The 25,160-nt window shown below is 45.0% G+C and overlaps 2 protein-coding genes across 4 annotated transcripts in view; one reads left to right on the top strand and one right to left on the bottom strand.

Annotated features, from left to right (window-relative positions):
* The window catches only part of VSNL1 (visinin like 1), a 159,514-nt gene that overhangs the window by 89,943 nt on the left and 44,411 nt on the right, over window positions 1-25,160 (top strand). The window lies entirely within an intron of this gene.
* On the bottom strand, window positions 1,041-23,333 carry LOC141985597 (uncharacterized). Its single transcript, XM_074949889.1, has 3 exons — window positions 22,579-23,333; window positions 21,540-21,999; window positions 1,041-1,137 (listed from the first exon to the last, which is right to left on the bottom strand). Exons 1-3 carry the CDS (start codon window positions 23,159-23,161, stop codon window positions 1,041-1,043), a joined length of 1,140 nt encoding a protein of 379 aa, XP_074805990.1. The 5' UTR covers window positions 23,162-23,333.

Below are 25,160 nucleotides of genomic sequence, written 5' to 3'. Positions count from 1 at the left end.
TACAATGCTGAACTTGGGCACCGTCCTCCAAGATGCTGAACTCTGTCTCCCATCAGCGCTTAAGCGTATGCTTTACTTTAAGCTTGTGAGTAGTCCCTTGAAGTCACATCCTTCCTCTCTGACTTGGATCATTCAAAACCCATTAGAGGGCTTTTGGATCCTTCTGGATGCCTTAAAAATAAGACACTATATATAGGAGCTTCAGGTATAATTCAGGCTGCTGCATGGTGCAACTGGAACTATCACAGTATGGACTGAACCAAAAATCTCTGACTGTAAACAGAGGTGCAGTGACAAAACAGTTGGCTCTGGGTTCATATATACATGCACAATTTTGATGGCTCTGAGTTACCACACACACACACAAGTTTTGATGTTTGTTTAAATATATACTGTCATTAAAAAAAGACATTAGCTGAAAACCTGGCTCTACTGAAGTCAAATGGGAGTTCTGCTATTGACTTCAATGAGGCCAAAATTTCATCCTGTCAAGCTGTCTGGAGTGGCTCACAAGCATGGCCATGAGTGCCTACCTTAGGGCAGACTGTCAAAAACAGGGAAGACACGCCAAACTGGTTGTATGTTCTATAATTAGATTTCACCAAGGCGGGAACAAATGTGAACTGCTGAATCAATATAACAGTCTTACCATGGAGTCACAGACAGACCCCATAGACTCTCCAGTCTATCTTGTCACCCAGGCAAACTGGACTTAGTGATAAATGGTCAATTACACCAAAAAAACCACACCATATTCAAGTTGCTTCCAGTCCCAAGAAACCATCACTTAGCCCTGATCAATTGGTTCTCTACAACTTAAACCAGAGACAATGCCTGTAGCCAATCCTGTAATAAACTACCTAAAAGTTTATTAACGATAAGAAAGATTTAGAGGAGTAGCCGTGTTAGTCTGGATCTGTAAAAGCGGCAAAGAGTCCTGTGGCACCTCATAGACTATATAAGACAGAAATGAGTGTTATTTACAGGTTAAAACAAGCAAACATATACACACAAATGAGTTACTATCTAGATTCTAAGAATCACGGAGTTATAGTGATCTGTCCCAAAGTGTCTTTCACGGTGCACTCAGGAGGTAACCCCCGGGCATCTCTGGCTGCTGGTTTGGTTTCTCTGGCCCTGTGAGAGTTCAAATAGCAAAGAGATGAAAAATCTTCACATCAACTATTTTTACTTCCATCTTCCAGCATTCATAGCAATGGGACAAGGCCTTCTGCGCATACTTCTCCATGGGTGGATGGGGCAACTAACAAAGCTTTTGTCTTATAATGGCCCACTTAAATTTTGATAGTCCTCCTGGATGGGTGGGGGTCAGGTGAAGTCTCATGCCTCGGTTCACAAGTTCAGAGCAAACATTTTCAAAGTTATTAATTACAATTTACATATTTTCTTATAGCATGGAATACAGACAATACAAGTAGGATTAATGCAGGCAGCAACTTACTCTTATAAGACTAATACCTATTTTGAGCAAAACTAACATACAGATGAACTGGACCGATCACCAGCTATGAGTTTGTCAGTTCTTAGCTAATGCCTATAGTCTTGGCAAGAGCTAGCACCTGGTTTGCCAGCATCACACACCCACTAAATGTGATGGAAGATGATCTAAGTCTTTAAATCACGATTTGAGGACTTCAGTAGCTCAGTCTTGGGTTAGAGGTTTGTTACAGGAGTGGGTGGGTGAGATTCTGTGGCCTGCGTTGTGCAGGAGGTCAGACTAGACAATTATGATGGTCCCTTCTGACCTTAAAGTCTATGATTCTATGATCTACTTTATTGGCAACCATATGGGGGGCCTAGTTACTACAGTCATGAATGTGTTAGTATTGCCATAATTAAATGCTGATTATTATCTCCTTAGCCTAGTTCTCTATATTATATGGGTAGCAGAGCGTCAGGTTGGATGATTGAGGATTAAAGACAGCATTTTGGTTGAAATTTTTTTTGCTAATCTAATATTGCCATTTACTGAGTTTCAAACTGATTTATAAACATCTGCTTTTTACAGACAACAGCTTTCCATTTTTGCAAATTTTGAGAATTTACATTATTGCAGTTACATGTGGACCAACTAGCTGCTTAGCAACAAGACTGAGTTACTTGTCAAATCTGGGATTTAAATTGCAGGGCAGTTAAAAGGAGGAATCGGTAGATGGATGGTGTAATATGCTTAGAATAAGAATGTCTGTTTCTGAAACAGTATGTAGAGAGAACATAATTGTGATATAGAGATGTTACTAAAGGTAAAATAATTGTTTGAAAAAATTGAGAGCAAGTTTATTCATTATATTTAGGCTACTCATGCTGAAAACAAAATTAAAAGATGTTTATACAGCTATTTGAATTGATAAATGCTGCTGCATAGTTGTGTCACGAACAGCTGCCCACATACATTGTTAAGTACCAGTATATCCAGGAGGCATCAAGGAATAAACTACATATTTAATGAACAACAAAAGGCTTTCAGAACATGCTTGATTTGTATTTTTTTGCATAGAGGTTTTTGTTTTTTGTTTTTGCAGAGGAAGGAGTGTTTGCATTTGAGTGCGAAATGAGTGAGTTTGTTGCTATATGGTCAGCTTCCATAAGATCAGATGGCATAATTTTTCTTCACTTCTTTTTACATTAGTGGCACCACGGTTCCTGGTCAATGGGAGCTGTGGAGCCGGTGCTCGGGGCGGAGGCAGTGCAGGTCCCTCTGGCTCCTAGAGGCGGGGGAGCATAGCTAGAGGGGGAGCAGGGGGAGCAGCCGCTCCCCCCACTGATCACATCAAAAGTGGCGCCTTAGGCACCGACTCCCTGGATGCTCAGGGGCTGGGGTGCTCAGGTGAGCTGGGGCCGGGGGTGGGGCGGGGAGCTGCATCCACCAAATTTTCCCCTTGGGTGCTCCAGGGTTGGAGCACCCGTGGAGTCGGCGCCCAAAAGAATTTACAGTCTAAATTTCAAGCTGAATGATAGCAGGTGGGTATGACAAATAGATTTAGGCGGAAGCAAAAATGAACAATGGCAGTTCTGAACAGTGGAGAAGCCCCTGAAGTCACAGCACACCAGCCGCGTAACCGCTATCAAGTGTTTTGTAGGCATCACCACCTAGGTGAGTTTTAAGAAGAGATTTAAAGGAAAGGATGTGGTGGCCTTGTGGACATTTACAGGGAGCAAATTCCATGCACAAGGGGCAACATGGAAAGAATCATGATGGTGCTTGCCCAAAAATTTGACAAAACAATGATCCAGGGTGACATTGTTGGTTGATCAGAGGTGGAATTCTACATCTTGATTCTATACAAGAAATGATAGGGATGGTAGGGATAGACCAGGAAGGGCCTTAATAGTGAAGTCAAGTAGATTGCATTTGAAGTAGTAGAGAAGGGGAAGTCAGTGGTGATGCAAAAAGGGGTGTGTGTGGTGTGATTGAAGTGACAAACCATGAAGTGAGGCAAGATGGCATTTTTTCAGAAACAGAGAGGAAGAAGGAAGTTGTGAAAACAAAAATACTAAGGGATGACAATGAGACTTTAAGCTGTCAGTACAGAGAGGAAAGGCCTGATCTTAGTGATGCTGTACAAGAAGCAGCAAGATTTGTTTGGGTCTAGTGAGAGAGATGGCTCAAAGTCGGTACCTTGGTTACATACTATTTTATTTCCCATTGATTTCTCACACTTTTTTCTTTTTGCAGACCTTCTTCAACTCTTTAACATACTCTCTTTTTTAGGAGTAATTCAGTATGGCAACATGCCAAATGGAAAATTTAGCTACTGCTTGAACTTTTCAGGGAAGTTTCATAGTAAATTGCTACTATTTCCTGCACTCCAAGGCACCCAACCGTGTGGGAACACACGGTCCTAAAAGGCCATTCTAAACATGTAGCATTCTCAAAATGGATCTGCACTATTCTTTTTAGTGCTCTTGGTTTTCACAGAAATCATTTAAATGCAGAATTTGAGTTATAAGCTTCAAAATGCTTTTGCACATATTATCTGTTCTTTAACTAGCCAGAGGCTTTGTTTGGTTAATACCTCTAAAGGTAGTTGATGATATAAGCGTATGACATTTTGGCCAAAACATTTAAGTAGTGATAAAATAAACTAATAAAATACCTCAGTCGCATTGCTGGTCTCAGGTTGATTGATTGAAGACCTCATTTACTGTCTGAGCTTTCCATCTCACAAATTAATATGATTACCATGGGGGGTGGAGGGGACCTGTCAGCACCAGATTTGCAGTTGAAGAAAAGGATTAGAGGAAAGGATAAAAAGGATGTTGCTACATGCACAACAGAAGCCAGCAGATTTTGCATTATTTTATTTTTGAATAATTAATCTCCAATCATATATTTGTTAGAAAGCAGTTTGACAAGTATTTTGGGAAAGGAACAGAATGTGATAGCCAGATTAAAGCAATTGTTCCATCTAATCACACTCTATTTTTCCTCATTAGCAAAGGCACAATGTTCAATATGAATGTTTTCCTAGCCAACATCATCCGTACTCAGACTGCTTTTCAGTTATTGTGCCTTACTCATTAACACCTATTAAATAGGTCTAGTTTCATAGGAAACACCTTGTCCTCAGAGTGCTCCTCACACTCTTCATGGCGACTTGCTGCATTGTGATGCCTACGCTGGCTCTCTTTGAGCTTCTCTAGAGTTACAAAATACAACACTCACTTATGGAAGGAACTGCTGGAAGAATTCCTTGATTTTTTCACCAGCCTGCAAAAATCAATGTAGGCTTTACTTTCCCGTTCTCATACTGCTCATCAGAATAGTATCCGAGTGCCTTCTCGTCGTGTATTAAGCAAAGTGACTAAACATGTATCACATGTTTGGTTTTTTTCTCATCTCACCGGGGGAGAAGTGAGAAGTGTGTTCAGTAAAGAGCTTTGTTTCGGATTTTTTTTTTTTTTGGTCACAACCAAGCACACACAATACAGATTTAAAGTCAAAGTCAATATTCATTCAGACCACTTAGAATAGTATCTCACTAGATCCCATTTTGTGAAGAGAATCTAGACTGGCTAGTAGTTTGAGAGATTTCTGACGAAAACTCAGGTGCTGCAAGAACACTTTCCTCTGAGTCCGCATGAACCAATACCCCATCATTCTGCTAGGGGTACTGTACTGACTCTTGGAGGCACCGTCTTTCAGATGAAATGTACTGCTTCAGAAAGCACAAGTGCGAGTGTGTGTGTGTGCACACGCAACACTAACTTACTGGGGAAAGTTCTTTTCTATATAAATATCCTTGGGTCTATTCTCTGCCCAAAGGAGAATTTTTATTGTTTTTAGTAAAAAAGTAATTTAATTGGCCAAGTTGGAAAAAGGACGAGTCTCATTCATCCCTGAGTAACGGTGTCTACACACAGCTAGCATGTTGGCTTTCCCTTTGTGGCAGCTCTCTGCACCTCATGGATCACTCAAAAGCCAATTTACCCAGTTCAGGTCAGGCAGCAAGACACATCACGTAACTGGGAGAAGCTGCAGTTCACCAAGTGCATCTCTTCTTCCTTTGGGAATTCTGCACCATTGCATGATGCAAAATTTGCTTAGAATTAGTGTTCTGTGTAGAATTTCCTTTTTCTCTTGCAGAAATGGGCTGCAAAGCTTCTGGCCACCTCTAGGGGCTGCTGGACCCAGCCCCGCCCCAGAGTCCAGTTCACAGCTTGCAAATAGAAGACACTGTTGGGTGGAGCGGGAGGGAGCTGGAGGGTTCCGGGCAATTGGAGGGTTCCCGGCAGTTGCAGTTCCCAGCACACCCTGAAGGAAGGAGGCGACATGCAGGAACCTCCATACAAGCTTGAGACCCAGCTTCAGGCTGTTTCTCCCTCTGGATCCCTGGGCTCTGGGGCTTAGGGGGTGTGGGTGTCTGGGCTGGGAGGTGCCCTGCAACTGGGCTCTGTGGGGTGGAGGTATGGATGTCTGGACTGGGAGGGCATCCCATGGCTGGGCTCTGGGCGGGTAGGGGATGCAAATGTCCGGGCTCTGGGGTGGGCCCTGTGGCTGGGCTCGGGAGGAGGGGGGGTAGGGGCTGTGAGTGCCTGGGCTTGGGATGTCCAGTGGCTAGGCTCTGGGGGGTAGTAGGTACAGGTATCTGGGCCTGAGGGCCCCGAAGCTGGCTGTGGGGAGAGGGGTGTGGGTGTCTGGCCCCCTGGTTGGGCTCTGTGGAGGAGGGGGCAGAGAAACAGAACTGGGTTGTTGTAGGGGTTTCTTTAGCTCTCTAGTCCTGGGGGAATATTTTGTGTCTGTGTTGTTACAGACATACTTGCTGACAGGTGTTTTGAAAGAAATTACCACAATAATTGAAACTGGCATGATTATATAGCTGTGGTTTTCAAACTTTTTTTCTGGTGACCCATTTGAAAAAAATTGTTGATGCCCATTACCCAACAGAGCTGGGTATGAGGGTTTTGGGGTGTGGGAGGGGCTCAGGGCGGGACAGAGGGTTGGAGTGCAGGGTGAGTGCTGCGAGGTGGGGCCAGGAATGAGGGGTTCAGGGTGTGGGAGGGGGCTCTGGGCTGGGACAGGTGGTTGGGGTGTGGGAGGGGGTTATGGCTCTGGGCTGGAGGTGCAGGCTCTGGGGTGGGGCTGGGGATGAGGGGCTTGGAGTGTAGGAGGGGGCTCTGGGCTGGGGGTGTAGGCTCTGGGGTGGGGCCAGGGATGAGGGGTTTGGGGTGCAGGAAGGGGCTCCAGGTTTGGGGGGGGGTTAAGGGCTGGGGCAGGGGATTGGTGTGCAGGGTTACCTTGGGCGGCTCCCGGTCAGCAGTGCAGCAGGGGGTGCTAAGGCAGGTTTCCTGCCTATCCTGGCACCGCGGACCGCGCTGCACCCCGGAAGCAGCCAGCAGCAGGTCTAGCTCCTAGGAAGAGGCGCGCAAGCGGCTCTACGTGGCATTCACCCACTGGCACCGCCTTCCCCCCCAGCTACCAGCCAATGGGAGTGTGGAGCCAGTACTCATGGCGGGGGGCAGCGCGCAGAGCCCCATGGCCCCCACACTTAGAAGCCAGACCTGCTGCTGGCCGCTTCTGCAGCGCAGCGCGGTGTCTGAACAGGTAGGAACTAGCCTTAGCCGGGATTTTTAACGGCCTGGTCGGAAGTGCTGACCAGAGCTGCTGCGACCCAGTGCCTTACAGGGTGGGTCGCACCCTGCGGCTTGAAAACCACTGTTATATAGCGTTCTTTTGCAGAATTTTAAAATATTGTGTGCACTGAGTCCTGTACAGTGCATGATGTATCAAGAGCTGTGCTGGACATAAGAACATAAGAGCTGTCATACTGGGTCAGATCATGGTCTGTCTTGCCCAGTATCCTGTCTTTGAGATTGGTCCATACCACACCTTCAGGGTGAGTGTATAGAACAGGGCAATTTCAAATGATCCATCTCTGTCTTCCACTCCTAGTTTTTGGTAGTCAGAGGTTTAGGGTTGCCCCAAGCATGGGGTTGCATCCCTGACCATTATGGTTAATAGCCACTGATAGACCTATCCTCCATGAATTTATCTAGTGCTTTTTTGAACCCAGTTATGCTTCTGGCCATCACAACTTCCCATGGCAATAAGTTCCACAGGTTAATTGTATGTTGTGTGAAGAAATACTTCCTCTTGTTTGTATTAAGCCTGCTGCCTCTTAATTTCATCGGGTGCCCCTTAGTTTTTGTATTGTGTGAAAGGATAAATAACACTTTTCTATTCACTTTTTTCCACCCCATCCATGATTTTATAGTCCTCTGTCCCCCAATCATCTGTTTTCTAAGGTGAACAGCCCTAATCGTTTTAGTCTCTCCTCATATGAAAGCTTTTTCATACCCTCGATCATCGTTGTTGCTCTTCACTGAATCTTTCCCAGTTCCATTATATACCTTTTGAGATGGGACAACAAGAACTGGATACAGTATTCAAGGTGTGGATACACCATGGATTTAAATACAGTAGTGACACTATGATATTTTCTGGCTTATTTTGTATCCCTTTCCTAATAGTTCCTAGCATGTGGTTACTGCTGCTGTGCACTGAGTGAAGGTTTTCACAGAATTATCCACGATCTCTTTCTTGGGTGGTAATAGCTAATTTAGAACCCGTCACTGTGGACAAATCCAGTGTCAACAAAATAAAGTAGGATCTACTCTTAATCTACACTGACAGCCTCCTAGTAACAGATACACATAATCACACCTTATGTCATCATACAGTTAAAGACCACAATGATTCAAATTAATGTTCTCAACAGAGGAGACTTGAATATGGGGTGGCAACTAGTGAGGCTCACTAAACTATATGTAGACTTAATGTTAGGGCTGTAGAACCTTTGCATGTGAATTTTCTGAGTTTTTGTGATTCATAATGCTTTATTTTTTATTAACTATAATATTTTAATGCTGTTTTAAAGGGCAATGTAGTCTCAACCTTAACTCTCTCTTTACAAAGTCTTTCAACTGGGAATATATTTAAAGGTATAAGAAGGAGCAGTGGGTAACTCATTTGAATATCTCCTTGTCCTTTTCTGAAAAGTAATTGATATCTCAAGGAGACAGGCTACGTTTTCCTTTTCTCCTGTGTATTATGATTTGTAAGAGATCTTATTACTCTTTGAATGACACAACCTGAAGGAGCTAATACAAAATGCTTGGAATAAAGAGATTCTATCTCTGACACCCATGGAGAAAAGCCATGGGAATAAAACTAAGCCTCCAAAGAATCTTAGTACAGTACCATTTGTACCATTGCTGTTAAGGTTATGCTAGCCCTGCCATTAAAACCCTCACATGGGGTCGTGTTTATAACCTAACTGATCAAATTTGAGCTAACATATCCTGAGAGAACTTTATGTACAAGATAGGAGTAAGCATTTAAATAACAGTAAATATGTGCCACAAACAAAGGGCCATGTCATCTCTTATGTGAGGAAAGCCATGACAGAGAGTAGTAAACTCAGCAAGTTTCCCTTTCATCTTTATGGTCCCACTGAGGGGGTGGATGTATGGGAGGCAGGGGGTCATGTCCCCTCACAACTGATTGAAGATGCAGCCCTCGACACCCCAGCTCTTGGATGATCCATGGAGGCCAGAGCCTCTAATGTGTGTGCTTACTCCCCACTACTGCTGGGACAGCATGGAGCTGTTTTTAGCAATGACTCTCTTCTGACAGCCGGACGTAGACTGGCCCTACACATCAGGGATTCCAAGGTGATGATGTTATAGTACCTGATCCAACCTCCCACTGAATTCAGTCCTATTGACTTCAGTAGGAGTTGGATCAGGCCCAGCAGACAGCACCCAGTCCTGCCCCCTTTCATGCAATGGAAACTGATTCCTGTAGTGCAGTCATGGAAATTGCTTCTTCAAATCGGAGGAGGGGGGAAACAAAGCCATAGAGCTAGTAGTGCCCTCAAGTTAGTGCTATCATCTAGTTCCCTTCCACTTATACACAAAATGGACAGTGTAAGCCAAAGGTAGGAAATTCATAGCTAGACAAACAGTGCCAGGGAGAGAGAGAGAGAGAGACAAGGAATACTGAACGGGTACAGGATGGCCAGAAAATAGTCAGTGGTTTGCATCAGCATTCAAAGCAACCTTCCAAACTTTACACACTGATCTAACTCACTAGCAACATTGTCTCCCTTTTTTTGTTATTGACTTGCCATGGTGTCACATAAACCCCCCCCCAAACAACAAGAAACTCATGCACCAAATAACATTCCCTTTGCCATTACATGTTGAAGATGAAAACAGTTTTCCCAGTAAGAAGACTTACTAATACGTAGTTATGGCGCGCTCCTCTGCTATGTTATGCAACAAGGAACATGTGGTTGTTATTTTATACTACGTCACTAGCTGAGGGCCCATCACGTGACATCTGTAATCAGTAAATAATGCGTGAACTGTGGTTCTGCTGCACATCAAGCCATGTTTTTACAGTTCAGTCCCCAGAGTGTCTGTTTCGTTTTGTTTGATGTGTCTGCCTCCTCAGTGCCAATTTTAAAGTTAGTCTCAAATTAATAATTGTGAGAAAATCGGTTTTGGCCAAAAGAAGGATCTGGAATGAATGGATGAAGACAAAGCTGCGTGTCTTAAACACATCATCTATTGTTTTGCAAATGAAACCCAGGCTCAGACACTCTGTATAAAGTAAACAAACTGTCTTCCCCGCAAGAAATACCAATTGTTCACCAGTTTGAAAAACCCACAGGAACAAATCATGTATACTGCAAGCTCTTGGAGGAGACACCGTATCTGTCTCTGTACAGCACCTAGCGCAGTTTTGGTTGGGACATTTGTGCACTACCATAATGTAAATATTAAATAAATAAAGAATAAGACTTTAATTTGTGCCTGGCTCATCCAGATTGTTTCAACAGGAAAAGTTTTTTGTCAATATTATAGTTCTAGGATTGTCACTCCGTGTGCCACTCTGAAGCCTAAACTATGTGAGTCAATGTGAAGCGACGAAAACAGCTTCAAGCATGGTTCAGAGCTCTTTGTTCAGCATATCACCAGGTTGAGTCAACACTTGGATTCATAATCTGTTAAATTATCAGCCATTTTGACGTTATGAATTACATGCCTTACGAGTACCTATGCCACACTAAGAGTTCTAGACCATTGTTGTAGCAGAGGTAACTCAACCAATCGCCATCCTTACTCGCCAGCTAATTTGCATGCAACAATTTAATTGGTCATATAAAGGAGACTGAACAGATGACGGATTACTTGACACAACTGCCACACCTGTGCGACAGTTTGGGTTTTCAGCTACTAGTCGTTATTAAGATTATTATTAAGGTGCTGAGCACCTGCATCACCCATTGACTTCTGTGTGAGTTGAAAATCAGCCCTCTTTTATTTAGGTGCCTAAATTATGGGTTGAGGAGCCTAAGTTTAGCCACCCAAGTCTGAAAATGTTAGTCATTAGTAAACTTATCCTTACTAAACTCCCTGTGAAATAGATTAAGTAACTATTATTATTCCTAGGTGGGGAACTGAATCAGAGAGAGTGTTAGTTAGCTATTTCTTTATTTATGTAGTTAGCACCACTGGTGTGCATGCCGCTTTACAGATACTGAAGAAGATGGGCTTCTTGCTACAAAGAGCTTTGAATGGGAAATCAGAGTGCTCAGCACCACCTAGGAGGCATACAGCAACTTGCAGGATTGGGCCCTGAGGGAGAACATAGGGCATGCCCTAACATCTGTGCAGTCTTTTTAGTTTAGCTTAGAACTGTGTCGTGTCTGTTCCGAAAGGCTTTTTAAAAATATATTTGTCATAGATAATGACTGTTTTAATAATACATTTAATACTGTGATGTAAAGTCCATAGAAGCAGTCAAATGTCAGGAATTCCTGGTTTCCAGCCGTGGGCTCATTCCGCTAATAGCAAGATTATAATATGGGTTGTACTTGGCTTTGTTTCTTATTCACTGTGTAGTACATAAGAGATTTAGTATTAAAATCCTGTCTTTTAGCCGCAGTGACATAGAGCTGGATAAACTTTGCTGATTTACCTGGGTTTGTTGACTTAATCCTCAGGCAATTAGCTGCCGCAGAAATTTTTCAAGCCCAGTTAATTGTGAAGCATCCCACATCGCCTTGGACACGTGGAATGGGCAGGGGGAGGGCTTTATAAATAAAAGTAATGGCACCCTCAGCCATGAGAGTTTACTGAAATGTCTGCAAATATTGGGAGCATTTTTAAAGGCCATTTATATGTCCTTTCCTATAGTTTATTCCTCTGGCTGGAGGAATGAATAGCGCAGTCTTTATGATGTTCATTTAATATGCTAATTTCTTCCAGTCATGAATCAATAATTGAAATCCAACGACCTCACTCTATAATAATACCGATTGCAAACATAATCACAAATTCAATACCTGTGAACTGCACAGCTTCTATTAGAATATAATTGCTATGATGCAGGGCAATATATTAGTCATTATGACCATGACATTTTTAAATGACTTCTGTTAAAAGCATGGCTGATGGAAATATGTACCTCACTAGAATATAGCAAAGCTTTATTAGAGCAAGAGCTTAACAAATTCATTGCTAATCATCAAATCTGCTAGTCCCCCTTAAATTAATGTGACTGAGGTATTTTCCAGAGGAGAGTTGACTGTGCTTTATGCACCATTTGCCCATCAATGTCACGTCCTAAACGTATCTCCCCATTTGTAAAACTTCCCAAATCATCTTTTCTTATGTCAGATCATTACAATAATCCTCTTTTCTTTCTAATCTTGGATGATCAGCTATGAGTGGGGTTTGGAGGTAGTATTTTCCATTTGCCTGTTGTCATCCAGTAATGATTGGATTGAAATTGTGTGTCTCTGGTATTAATCTGCTAACAGAGTAAAGGAATGATTTATTATTATATTCAAATGAATCTGCCATGCCAGGGAACTGAAGAGATCTTGAACCTCTTGTTTATTGACCTAAGCAAATACTGGATTTTCAGTAAAAAAGCATTGTGTATATGCCACAGTAATAGAATGGTTCCATTGTTAATGTTAAGGGACCTTGAGAAGGTTTAAGGGTCTGTTCTAGCTTTTACAGTCAAACCGCACAATGGGGAATAGGGTGAGTGTAGGACAGGAGGTCTGAAGGTCCTTTGCACCAGCGCAGTCCCTAGAAATATTCTGGATGACTCAGCACAGATCTCTCTGACCGTGCCAGGGGAGCAGATGCAAGACCAGGAGCCGTGACACTTTTTCAAAAAGAGGCTCTATGGGCAATGTAAAATGGGGGAGGAGGTCTCAAAGTCTTGCCCACCCACTTTTGAGTGGTTCTGAGACAGCCTCATTCCTTCTTGCTGGGAGTTCAAGAACTAATATTGCACTTGCCCTTTGTGGAAGTATTTAGGAGCTGGAAAGGTTACGTATTTCCTCGTACCCTCTTGTCTGCCCATGCCAACAATCTAGCTCTAACCCTACAATTTTACCTCTTCTTAAGCTGTTCTTTCTAACTTGTTGGTTTGAGAGTCTCTGAGGAAGTTCACTTTGTTTTCGTCAAGTAGGCTTCATTCTTCTTTGAGCGCTTGCACATTTTCATCCCACTTTAGGTGTCCGGGCACTGGTGCACTGAAGGAGGAGAACTTTTCCCATAGTGGTGCCCACTGGGGCAGCACATGTGCCCTCTGTGTACTCCCTCTGCATGCTCATGCTACTTGCCAAATGTATACAGATGGTGGCACTACCCTAACAATTCTCAGTTCCTTCTCATCAGCTGTGATCGGTAGTTGGCGCGCGTGTGAGCATCTGATTTTTCCCTATTTTCCTTTTAGCAGCATTTTTAAGGTCCTCCATGTAAATAGCGTAGTACTGTTCTAGTTGCTGTTTAGATAGTGGTATTCATTTTAGAGATTTGTTTTCCCTTTTTACTCTGTTTGCTTTTAGCTTTGTTCCAGAGCATGCCTGAGTCCCCAGGATTCTGGTTCTGGTTCTAACAAATCTATGCCAGTTAGTGATCCTCACTCCTACTGCTTAAAGTGTTTGGGAGAAAGACACATCAGATATAAGCGCCCTGTTTGCAGGCGTTTAAAATCAGAACTAAGAAACTGAGGGAAGTTCGGCTTAATGATATCCTGATGGAATTGGCTTTGCACCTCTGTTTGAGACCCTGTGCAGCAGCTCCGGCTTGCGGAATTCAGACTTGACTCAGTCTGGAAGTACACCACCAGACATAGCAGTTTCCCTGAATTGACGGAAGCTAGAGAGAAGGCAGCACTCTTTGTTTCCGGTACCATGCAAGCAACAGCAGAAGTCCAGCACTTCGATTTCTGATCATAAGAAATCCTCTTCCTTGAGGCTAATTCCTCTTCTGTCTCATAAGAAAAAGATGGGTATGGAGGTCAGAGAAGCTCTGTTGAGATGCTCACTGGTACTGCATTCTAGCAATGTAGAGTTGTTGTCTTCAGCACCTCTACCAGTACCATAGAGACTGACTTCCTTGCCGGGACCTTCAACAGTGTTGACTTCTTCTGCAGTGCATGCTACCATATCAGTACCGACGACACCTAATGTGATGCAGCTGCTAGAGATCTTTTGTGCCTTTTGGTACCTGACTCACCGCCAATGCAGGACGAGGTTATGGCACCTACTATTCTCACTTCACAAGTCCCAGTACTGGGATCTTCCTTGGCACCCACACGTTCGGCACCATTGGGGACTGATGCGTTGTCGGGGTTTGGAAGCTGTACCGTGCACATGATCCCTTCAGGAGGAAAAGCCTCAGATGTTTCCTCCAGTGCCCTCTAGTTCTTAAAGTTCAATTTCTATGAGAGGTAAAGCTGAGTCCAAGTATGGAGCTTGACATGGTGCAGGAAGCTGCAGAGTGATGGAACAGAACTTCGTTATTTTAAGTGAAATTTAGAGAAACTATTGAATTCTTTTTTATTTTCATGCATGCCCTGAAGTGCTCAATAATATCACACTGGGTGTATAATTTTCCAAGGATTTAAGACTTTGGTATGACGTTTTTGTGACCCAGCAATCTGCTGTGAGTTAAGGCTGTTGGCTGCTTCTGAATCTAGAAGGAACAAGAATGTTGTTTGAGTTATACCAAAGCAGAGGTTTGTATATTTGGCCAATATTTTTCATCTTTCTCCAAGGATAGAATGTTTCTGATAAAGGCAGACAAAATATGTAGTGTAATAGAAGTGTAATAAGCAATACTACCATCTACTGGTAAAATTGTAGCCTAACATGGATAGATGGATAAACTTTTTAGCAGAATCACATGTGGAAATTGAAAAATTTCACCTGTAGGACTTGTACTTTAGTAATATCAGCCTATTTACCTCCCATTCGAGAAGATATTCTTGACTGGGAGGCAAATGGGTTGAAGCTTTTAATTCATTTGTTAGGTCTATCACTGTTTATTATCTGGGACAGGATTGACATAACCTGCACCAAGGTGACCCAGCAGGTCAGATCTAAAATGAGTATAAAAGATAAGAACATTGTTTGTTTGTTTTAAAGAGGCTGCTGATAGCACAAACCCTCAAATACTCCATTAATATGTCACTTCTGTAATTCCATGTATAAGTGGAGGAGTTGTAAGAGGAACTTATTTTGGAAAACAAATGACTACTTTTTTGCATGTTTATTATATGTGCTTTACATTTCATTGTTACTGAGCAGATGAACTAAACAGACGTTTTGTGAAAAATGACAGTAGTAATGCAACATACGGCCATAATTTCAAGCCTGGTGAGTTATTTTTGAGACAAATGTTCTGTTTGTCATTTTTGAGGAATTAACATATGTGTACAGATTCTAAAAGGCCTATTTAATGGCCTCTGTCATAAAAATAAAGGGAAGGGTAACCACCTTTCTGTATACAGTGGTATAAAATCCCTCCTGGCCAGAGGCAGAACCCTTTCACCCGTAAAGGGTTAAGAAGCTAAGATAACCTTGCTGGCACCCGACCAAAATGACCAATGAGGAGACAAGATACTTTCAGATCAGGAGGGAGGGGAAAACAAAGGGTTCCTCTGTCTGTGTGATGCTTTTGCAGGGAACAGATCAGGAATGCAGTCTCAGAACTTGTTAGTAAGTAATCTAGCTAGAAATGCATTAGATTTCCTTATTTACCAGCCATTAAACAAAAGATGTGCTGAATGGAATGTATATTCCTATTTTTGTGTCTTTTTGTAACTTAAGGTTTTGCCTAGAGGGATTCTGTATGTTTTGAATCTGATTACCCTGTAAGGTATTTACCATCATGATTTTACAGAGGTGATTCTTTGAACTTTTCTTTAATTAAAGTTCTTCTTTTAAGAACCTCATTGCTTTTTCATTGTTCTTAAGATCCAAGGGTTTGGATCTGTGTTCACCGGTACAGATTGGTGAGGATTTTTAATCAAGCCTTCCCCAGGAAAGGGGGTGTTGGGCTTGGGGGGATATTTTGGGGGAAGACATCTCCAAATGGGCTCTTTCTCTGTTCTTTGTTTAACACGTTTGGTGGTGGCAGCATAGGGTTCAAGGACAAGGCAAAGTTTGTACCTTGAGGAAGTTTTTAATCTAAGCTGGTAAGAATAAGCTTAGGGGGTCTTTCATGCAGGTCCCACATTTGTACCCTAGAGTTCAGAGTGGGGAAGGAACCTTGACAGCCTCATTTAATAAAATGATAAGTGGCACAAACATCAATCAATGATCTTCACCTAGACCTATACACAGCAGTTACAAGTGTAGCTATGGTTACCAAACGACTAGGTAAATATGTCTCCTCCTTATTCAGGATTTCTGCTAACTATGTCTGTTTGAATAACAGCTCTTTATTGCACTGGCAAAATAAGAATTTAATCTTGCTGCCATGCAATAGAAGATTGAATTGGATTTTATTCTGTCTCATGGATAGTCAAAAGGAGCCTGATTCTGCATGGTACTGAGTGTCTTGTTGGAGGTGCTTAGTGGTCTCAGCTTCCATTGTCTGGATGTCCTATCCAACTCCCATTATAACCACTATTATAGTAGCAACCGCATAACCTTATTAGGGTGCCCTATAATGCAGGGTGCTGTACAAACACAATAGGAAGATGTGGTTCCTGCCCCAAAGAGCTTACAAACTGAAGATTTCAAATGACATCCATGGGAGTTGCATCAGTCTCTTGTTCAGCATGTCCCAGGATGGGGCCCTAAGTTCCAACCTCAAAAATGTAATTACTGGGAGGCGGGAAGAACCCAGCCTGATTTTCATAGCCCTGGGTTGAGTCTGCAATGTGAACTTGTATTCAAAAAAATAATTTCATTCTTTTATAAACAGCTGACACACAAAGCAGAGAGCCCACCCTGATCTGAAGCCTGCCGCTCTCTGTTCTACTCAGCAGCTGCAAAGCCCCACCTTCCAAACTGTAGGCAATCTTTTACTACTTCTGCTGACTCCCACTTCCCTGCACAGCAATATTATCTATTTCACCCTGGTGGTTAGTCAACTCTACTCATATGCAATTATAATTATCTTTTTAAACAGAAAAATGTCTGCAAAGCAACACTGGGGTATTCTAAATTTATTTCCTCTCTGTGGTGTCCAAATCAAATGTACCAGGTTAGGACTAAAAGAAAAGGAGTACTTGTGGCACCTTAGAGACTAACAAATTTATTTGCGCATAAGCTTTCATTGAGCTACAGCATCCGATGAAGTGAGCTGTAGCTCACGAAAGCTTATGCTCAAATAAATTTGCTAGTCTCTAAGGTGCCACAAGTCCTCCTTTTCTTTTTGCGAATACAGACTAACACGGCTGCTACTCTGAAACGGGCTAGGACTGTAACCACAATTTAAAAGGCATAAGGAAAAACCAAATCAGAACCCTCCTCCTCCTTTTCCATTCCATGGTCGTGCGCTGTCATAGCTCTTACAGGTGGCAAATGTCTGAAATGCTGCAGGGAACTGAAATGTGGCATGCTGACTCAGTACTACAGAAATGTCTAGGGGTTGGTAGAATGCTGCTGCATAGGCACTTCCAACTCTCAAATGCAAAGTTATTCATTTCAGGAGCTGCAGTCCCACTGGCTCATCTGAGTGGAGTCGATTTCCATCTACCAATGTACAGAAAGTTGAGCTTCATGGGGGGAAACGAACTCTGTTAAGGTCTGCTCCGGTGCTGTCATCTGAAGTCTTACGCACCATTATTCAGAACAGAAAGCCTCCTGTTTCCCTCTCAAGTCTCTTTTTCATTCCTTCAACTACAGTATGTGCACTGGCTCCTTTCCCACAGCTCAGCTGCCACATCTGCGCTGAGCTGCTCCCCTCTTTTCTGTAGTGCTTGTCAAAAGTCTTAGGGTATGTCTACACTACGGAATAAGGTCGAATTTATAGAAGTCGGTTTTTTAGAAATCGGTTTTATATATTCGAGTGTGTGTGTCCCCACAGAAGTGCATTAAGTGCATTAACTCGGCGGAGTGCTTCCACAGTACCGAGGCTAGAGTCGACTTCTGGAGCGTTGCACTGTGGGTAGCTATCCCACAGTTCCCGCAGTCTCCGCTGCCCATTGGAATTCTGGGTTGAGATCCCAATGCCTGATGGGGCTGAAACATTGTCGCGGGTGGTTCTGGGTACATATCGTCAGTCCCCCCCTTCCCTCCCTCCCTCCGTGAAAGCAAGGGCAGACAATTGTTTCGCGCCTTTTTTCCTGAGTTACCTGTGCGGACGCCATACCACCGCAAGCATGGAGCCCGCTCAGGTAACCGTCACCGTATGTCTCCTGGGTGCTGGCAGACGTGGCACGGCATTGCTACACAGTAGCAGCAACCCATTGCCTTGTGGCAGCAGACGGTACAATACGACTGGTAGCCGTCCTCGTCATGTCCGAGGTGTTCCTGGTCGCCTGTGTGATCAGGAGCGCCTGGGCAGACATGGGCGCAGGGACTAAATTTTTGGTGACTTGACCAGGTCATTTTTTTTAGTCCGGCAGTCAGTCCTATTGAACCGTCTTATGGTGAGCAGGCAGGCAATATGTCCTTCTGCACCATCTGCTGCCAGCCAAAGATGTAAAAGATAGATGGAGTGGATCAAAACAAGAAATAGACCAGATTTGTTTGTACTCATTTGCCTCCTCCCCTGTCTAGGGGAATCATTCCTCTAGGTCACACTGCAGTCACCCACAGAGAAGGTGCAGCGAGGTAGATCTAGCCATGTATCAATCAGAGGCCAGGCTAACCTCCTTGTTCCAATAAGAACAATAACTTAGGTGCACCATTTCTTATTGGAACCCTCCGTGAACTCTACCCTTGTAAGCCGTGTCCTCAGTCGCCCCTCCCTGCGTCAGAGCAACGGCAAACAATCGTGCATCTGAGTTGAGAGTGCTGTCCAGAGCAGCCCAATGGAGCACTCTGATTGGGCTAAAACATTGTCGCGGGTGGTTCTGGGTACATATTGTCCGGCCCCCGTTCCCTCCCTCCCTCCGTGAAGGCAAGGGCAGACAATTGTTTCGCGCCTTTTTTCCTGAGTTACCTGTGCGGACGCCATACCACCGCAAGCATGGAGCCCGCTCAGGTAACCATCACCGTATGTCTCCTGGGTGCTGGCAGACGCGGTACGGCATTGCTACACAGTAGCAGCAACCCATTGCCTTCTGGCAGCAGACGGTGCAGTATGACTGGTACCCGTCCTCGTCATGTCCGAGGTGCTCCTGGCCACGTCGGCTGGGAGCGCCTGGGCAGACATGGGCGCAGGGACTAAATTTTTGGTGACTTGACCAGGTCATTCTCTTTAGTCCTGCAGTCAGTCGTATTGAACCGTCTAATGGTGAGCAGGCAGGCAATACGGATTGCTAGCAGTCGTATTGTACCATCTTCTGCCGGGCAGGCAAGAGATGACGATGGCTAGCAATCGTATTGTACCATCTTCTGCCGGGCAGGCAAGAGATGACGATGGCTAGCAATCGTACTGTGCCATCTTCTGCCAGGCAGGCAAGAGATGAGGATGGCTAGCAGTCGTACTGTGCCATCTTCTGCCGAGCAGCCATGAGATGTGGATGGCTTGCAGTCCTTCTGCACCGTCTGCTGCCAGCCAAAGATGTAAAAGATAGATGGAGTGGATCAAAACAAGAAATAGACCAGATTTGTTTTGTACTCATTTGCCTCCTGCCCTGTCTAGGGGACTCATTCCTCTAGGTCACACTGCAGTCACTCACAGAGAAGGTGCTGCGAGGTAGATCTAGCCACGTATCAATCAGAGGCCAGACTAACCTCCTTGTTCCAATAAGAACAATAACTTAGGTGCACCATTTCTTATTGGAACCCTCCGTGAAGTCCTGCCTGAACTACTCCTTGATGTAAAGCCACCCCCTTTGTGGATTTTAGCCTCCTGAAGCCAACCCTGTAAGCCATGTCGTCAGTCGCCCCTCCCTCCGTCAGAGCAACGGCAGACAATCATTCCGCGCCTTTTTTCTGTGCGGACGCCATACCAAGGCAAGCATGGAGTCCGCTCAGCTCACTTTGGCAATTAGGAGCACATTAAACACCACACGCATTATCCAGCAGTATATGCAGCACCAGAACCTGGCAAAGTGCTACCGGGCGAGGAGGCGACGTCAGCGCAGTCACGTGAGTGATCAGGACATGGACACAGATTTCTCTGAAAGCATGGGCCCTGCCAATGCATGCATAATGGTGCTAATGGGGCAGGTTCATGCTGTGGAACGCCGATTCTGGGCTCGGGAAACAAGCACAGACTGGTGGGACCGCATAGTGTTGCAGGTCTGGGACGATTCCCAGTGGCTGCGAAACTTTCGCATGCGTAAGGGCACTTTCATGGAACTTTGTGACTTGCTTTCCCCTGCCCTGAAGCGCATGAATACCAAGATGAGAGCAGCCCTCACAGTTGAGAAACGAGTGGCGATAGCCCTGTGGAAGCTTGCAACGCCAGACAGCTACCGGTCAGTTGGGAATCAATTTGGAGTGGGCAAATCTACTGTGGGGGCTGCTGTGATGCAAGTAGCCCACGCAATCAAAGATCTGCTGATATCAAGGGTAGTGACCTTGGGAAATGTGCAGGTCATAGTGGATGGCTTTGCTGCAATGGGATTCCCTAACTGTGGTGGGGCCATAGACGGAACCCATATCCCTATCTTGGCACCGGAGCACCAAGCCGGCGAGTACATAAACCGCAAGGGGTACTTTTCAATAGTGCTGCAAGCTCTGGTGGATCACAAGGGACGTTTCACCAACATCAACGTGGGATGGCCGGGAAAGGTACATGACGCTCGCATCTTCAGGAACTCTGGTCTGTTTCAAAAGCTTCAAGAAGGGACTTTATTCCCAGACCAGAAAATAACTGTTGGTGATGTTGAAATGCCTATATGTATCCTTGGGGACCCAGCCTACCCCTTAATGCCATGGCTCATGAAGCCGTACACAGGCAGCCTGGACAGCAGTCAGGAGCTGTTCAACTACAGGCTGAGCAAGTGCAGAATGGTGGTAGAATGTGCATTTGGACGTTTAAAGGCGCGCTGGCGCAGTTTACTGACTCGGTTAGACCTCAGCGAAACCAATATTCCCACTGTTATTACTGCTTGCTGTGTGCTCCACAATATCTGTGAGAGTAAGGGGGAGACGTTTATGGCGGGGTGGGAGGTTGAGGCAAATCGCCTGGCTGCTGGTTATGCGCAGCCAGACACCAGGGCGGTTAGAAGAGCACAGGAGGGTGCGGTACGCATCAGAGAGGCTTTGAAAACCAGTTTCATGACTGGCCAGGCTACGGTGTGAAAGTTCTGTTTGTTTCTCCTTGATGAAACCCCCCGCCCCTTGGTTCACTCTACTTCCTTGTAAGCTAACCACCCTCCCCTCCTCCCTTTGATCACCTCTTGCAGAGGCAATAAAGTCATTGTTGCTTCACATTCATGCATTCTTTATTCATTCATCACACAAATAGGGGGATGACTACCAAGGTAGCCCAGGAGGGGTGGTGGAGGAGGGAAGGAAAATGCCACACAGCACTTTAAAAGTTTACAACTTTAAAATTTATTGAATGACAGCCTTCTTTTTTTGGGGCAATCCTCTGTGGTGGAGTGGCTGGTTGGCCGGTGGCCCCCCCACCGCGTTCTTGGGCGTCTGGGTGTGGAGGCTATGGAACTTGGGGAGGAGGGCGGTTGGTTACACAGGGGCTGTAGTGGCAGTCTGTGCTCCAGCTGCCTTTGCTGCAGCTCAACCATACACTGGAGCATACTGGTTTGGTCCTCCAGCAGCCTCAGCATTGAATCCTGCCTCCTCTCATCACGCTGTCGCCACATTCGAGCTTCAACCCTCTCTTCAGCCCGCCACTTACTCTCTTCAGCCCGCCACTTACTCTCTTCAGCCCGCCACCTCTCCTCCTGGTCATTTTGTGCTTTCCTGCAGTCTGACATTATTTGCCTCCACGCATTCGTCTGTGCTCTGTCAGTGTGGGAGGACAGCATGAGCTCGGAGAACATTTCATCTCGAGTGCGTTTTTTTTTCTTTCTAATCTTCACTAGCCTCTGGGAAGGAGAAGATCCTGTGATCATTGAAACACATGCAGCTGGTGGAGAAAAGAAAAGGGACAGCAGTATTTAAAAAGACACATTTTATAAAACACTGGCTACACTCTTTCAGGGTAAACCTTGCTGTTAACATTACATACATAGCACATGTGCTTTCGTTACAAGGTCGCATTTTGCCTCCCCCCACCGCGTGGCTACCCCCTCAACCCTCCCCCCTCCCTGTGGCTAACAGCGGGGAACATTTCTGTTCAGCCGCAGGCAAACAGCCCAGCAGGAATGGGCTCCTCTGAGTGTCCCCTGAAGAAAAGCACCCTATTTCAACCAGGTGACCATGGATTATATCTCACTCTCCTGAGGATAACACATGAACGGATGTTGCTTGAACGCCAGCAAACATACACTGCAATGCTTTGTTGTACAGTGATTCCCGAGTACGTGTTACTGGCCTGGAGTGGTATAGTGTCCTACCATGAAGGACGCAATAAGTCTGCCCTCCCCAGAAACCTTTTGCAAAGGCTTTGGGAGTATATCCAGGAGAGCCGCGAATGCCAGGGCAGAGTAATCCTTTCACATGCTTGCTTTTAAACCATGTATAGTATTTTAAAAGGTACACTCACCAGAGGTCCCTTCTCCGCCTGCTGGGTCCAGGAGGCAGCCTTGGGTGGGTTCAGGGGGTACTGGCTCCAGGTCCAGGGTGAGAAACAGTTCCTGGCTGTCGGGAAAACCGGTTTCTCCGCTTGCTTGCTGTGAGCTATCTACAACCTCCTCCTCATCATCATCTTCTTCGTCCCCAAAACCTGCTTCCGTATTGCCTCCATCTCCATTGAAGGAGTCAAACAACACGGCTGGGGTAGTGGTGGCTGAACCCCCTAAAATGGCATGCAGCTCATCATAGAAGCGGCATGTTTGGGGCTCTGACCCGGAGCGGCTGTTCGCCTCTCTGGTTTTCTGATAGGCTTGCCTCAGCTCCTTCAGTTTCACGCGGCACTGCTTCGGGTCCCTGTTATGGCCTCTGTCCTTCATGCCCTGGGAGATCTTGACAAAGGTTTTGGCATTTCGAAAACTGGAACGGAGTTCTGATAGCACGGATTCCTCTCCCCATACAGCGATCAGATCCCGTACCTCCCGTTCGGTCCATGCTGGAGCTCTTTTGCGATTCTGAGACTCCATCATGGTCACCTCTGCTGATGAGCTCTGCATGGTCACCTGCAGCTTGCCACGCTGGCCAAACAGGAAATGAGATTCAAAAGTTCGCGGTTCTTTTCCTGTCTACCTGGCCAGTGCATCTGAGTTGAGAGTGCTGTCCAGAGCGGTCAAAATGGAGCACTCTGGGATAGCTCCCGGAGGCCAATACCGTCGAATTGTGTCCACAGTACCCCAAATTCGACCCGGCAGGGCCGATTTAAGCGCTAATCCGCTTGTCAGGGGTGGAGTAAGGAAATCGATTTTAAGAGCCCTTTAAGTCGAAATAAAGGGCTTCATCGTGTGGACGGGTGCAGGTTTACATCGATTTAATGCTGCTAAATTCGACCTAAAGTCCTAGTGTAGACCAGGGCTTAGAGCCAGGCTCTGGGTGGGCATAAATCAGCATAGCTCTATTGACTTCAGAGGAGCTACCGCAGTTGACACCAGCTGAGGATCTGACCCTAACTCGCTAGTCAAGGCAGCATGACTTCTGCAGCTCTCAGACTTCTTTCTTATCTCTTTCAGTCTTCTGTAAGAAGTTTTAAAGCTCTTAAAATGTGTCCAACTGACACCAGTTTCCTCTTCTAGCAGGGGAAGAGGTCCTCTCTCAAGGCCCATTCAGTCCTTGTCCTTTCTGCTTAGGCTGTTAAGAGAAGTGCCAGCTGTGAGGATCTTGTTTTTTTATTTTGTGGGTACCTACCTGCTAGGAACTAGGCTGAGACCACCAATTCTTTATACATAAACTACTACATGGCTGTGAGATAGTAATAAGTGGTGTTTGCTACTGACCGGGGCTGGATTGCAATTAGTAACCTAGATGCGAAAAGCTTTGTATCTCATTACCTCTGTACTATCCTATTCCTAGCTCTCCTTGAAAATGTTATGCCATTTTCAGCAGACTTTTATTAAACTGTTTGTTCTTGTTGGCCTGCCTTATTCAGTGAAATAACCAGGGGTCAAAATGTTAAGGGCCTGATGCTTATTGCACACAGTGTTTACCTATTCCTCACTTAGACACATTCTTGTGGACCTAGGAACCTAGGGGATGTAGGAACTGAATAGCCCCGAAGTAATACGATACCTAGCTTTTCGTATGTAGGTCACTAGTTATAATCCAGCCTAAGTCAGTAGTGCTCAGTAGTCATTAACAGTAGCTGATGTAAAATAAGTCTGTGGTCTCAGTCGAGTTCCTCATGGCTAGGTGTCCACAAAATAAAACACAACTGGCACCTCTGTTGATTCCAACAGGAGTTTGTCTGAGTAAGGATGAAGAAAAAAAAAATGAGCAAGGAGCTCGGGATTTGACCCTAGATTAGCAAATTCACCCTTCCTCCATGGGTAATTGCAGTCTGACATTGCTCGCTTTTCTGTGGCAATGGAAACAACTTAAGCCAAGGCACTGAAGAAATAAGAGATCCTAAAACATAAGTACAGTCCGTCACCTGGCATTGTCATGTTGCTTTTGGGTGACTGCTCCTGGAGTGCCACACCATGCCCACAGCTGGCATGCGATCTCAGCGAAGACTGCACAAAGAAAGGATGCTACACTGAGATCCAAACAAACCGTGGACACTGTCAGGGGCTGCATTCTAGTCCATTTAGCCTATAGGGCTAGCTTGCCTTTATTATAGTCACTGCCTGGCCTGCATTATATTATGCCTTTATTATATTTGGCAGTAATGCAAGGAACTTACAGGCCTGTATGCTGTAAGACATTAGCGTCAGCAGTTAGCATAAGGCCTATGGGCTTTGGCACAGATAAACGGCCCAACGGTAATCCCCAAGCTGTTAACAGAAGTGCCAGCTGTGAGGATCTTGTTTTTTTATTTTGTGGGTACCTACCTGCTAGGAACTAGGCTGAGACCACCAACTCTTTATACATAAACTAAACTACTTTATACATAAACTACTACTGAGACTAGAGAGTGTAAGGGGGAATTTTGATGGAATTTACCATAACACCACTAGCCAACCCCAGGAACATGAGCTAACATCCGCAGTTATCTGACCACAG

Source organism: Natator depressus, chromosome 3, assembly GCF_965152275.1.
Source record: "Natator depressus isolate rNatDep1 chromosome 3, rNatDep2.hap1, whole genome shotgun sequence".
Taxonomy (NCBI): domain Eukaryota; kingdom Metazoa; phylum Chordata; order Testudines; family Cheloniidae; genus Natator; species Natator depressus.
Note: the sequence above shows the minus strand (reverse complement) of the source record. Positions and strands in the feature narration are given on the sequence as shown.

Bases quoted from the DNA above. Each gene is read 5' to 3' on its own strand.
- LOC141985597 (XM_074949889.1), bottom strand. From the start codon at position 23,161: ATGCAGAGCTCATCAGCAGAGGTGACCATGATGGAGTCTCAGAATCGC. The intron at 22,000-22,578 runs GTGAGTGTACCT...TTTCTCCACCAG, and splicing joins AGGCGGAGAAGGGACCTCTG to CTGCATGTGTTTCAATGATC. The intron at 1,138-21,539 runs GTGGGGGGGCCA...GAACTCTCACAG, and splicing joins CCCAGACGCCCAAGAACGCG to GGCCAGAGAAACCAAACCAG.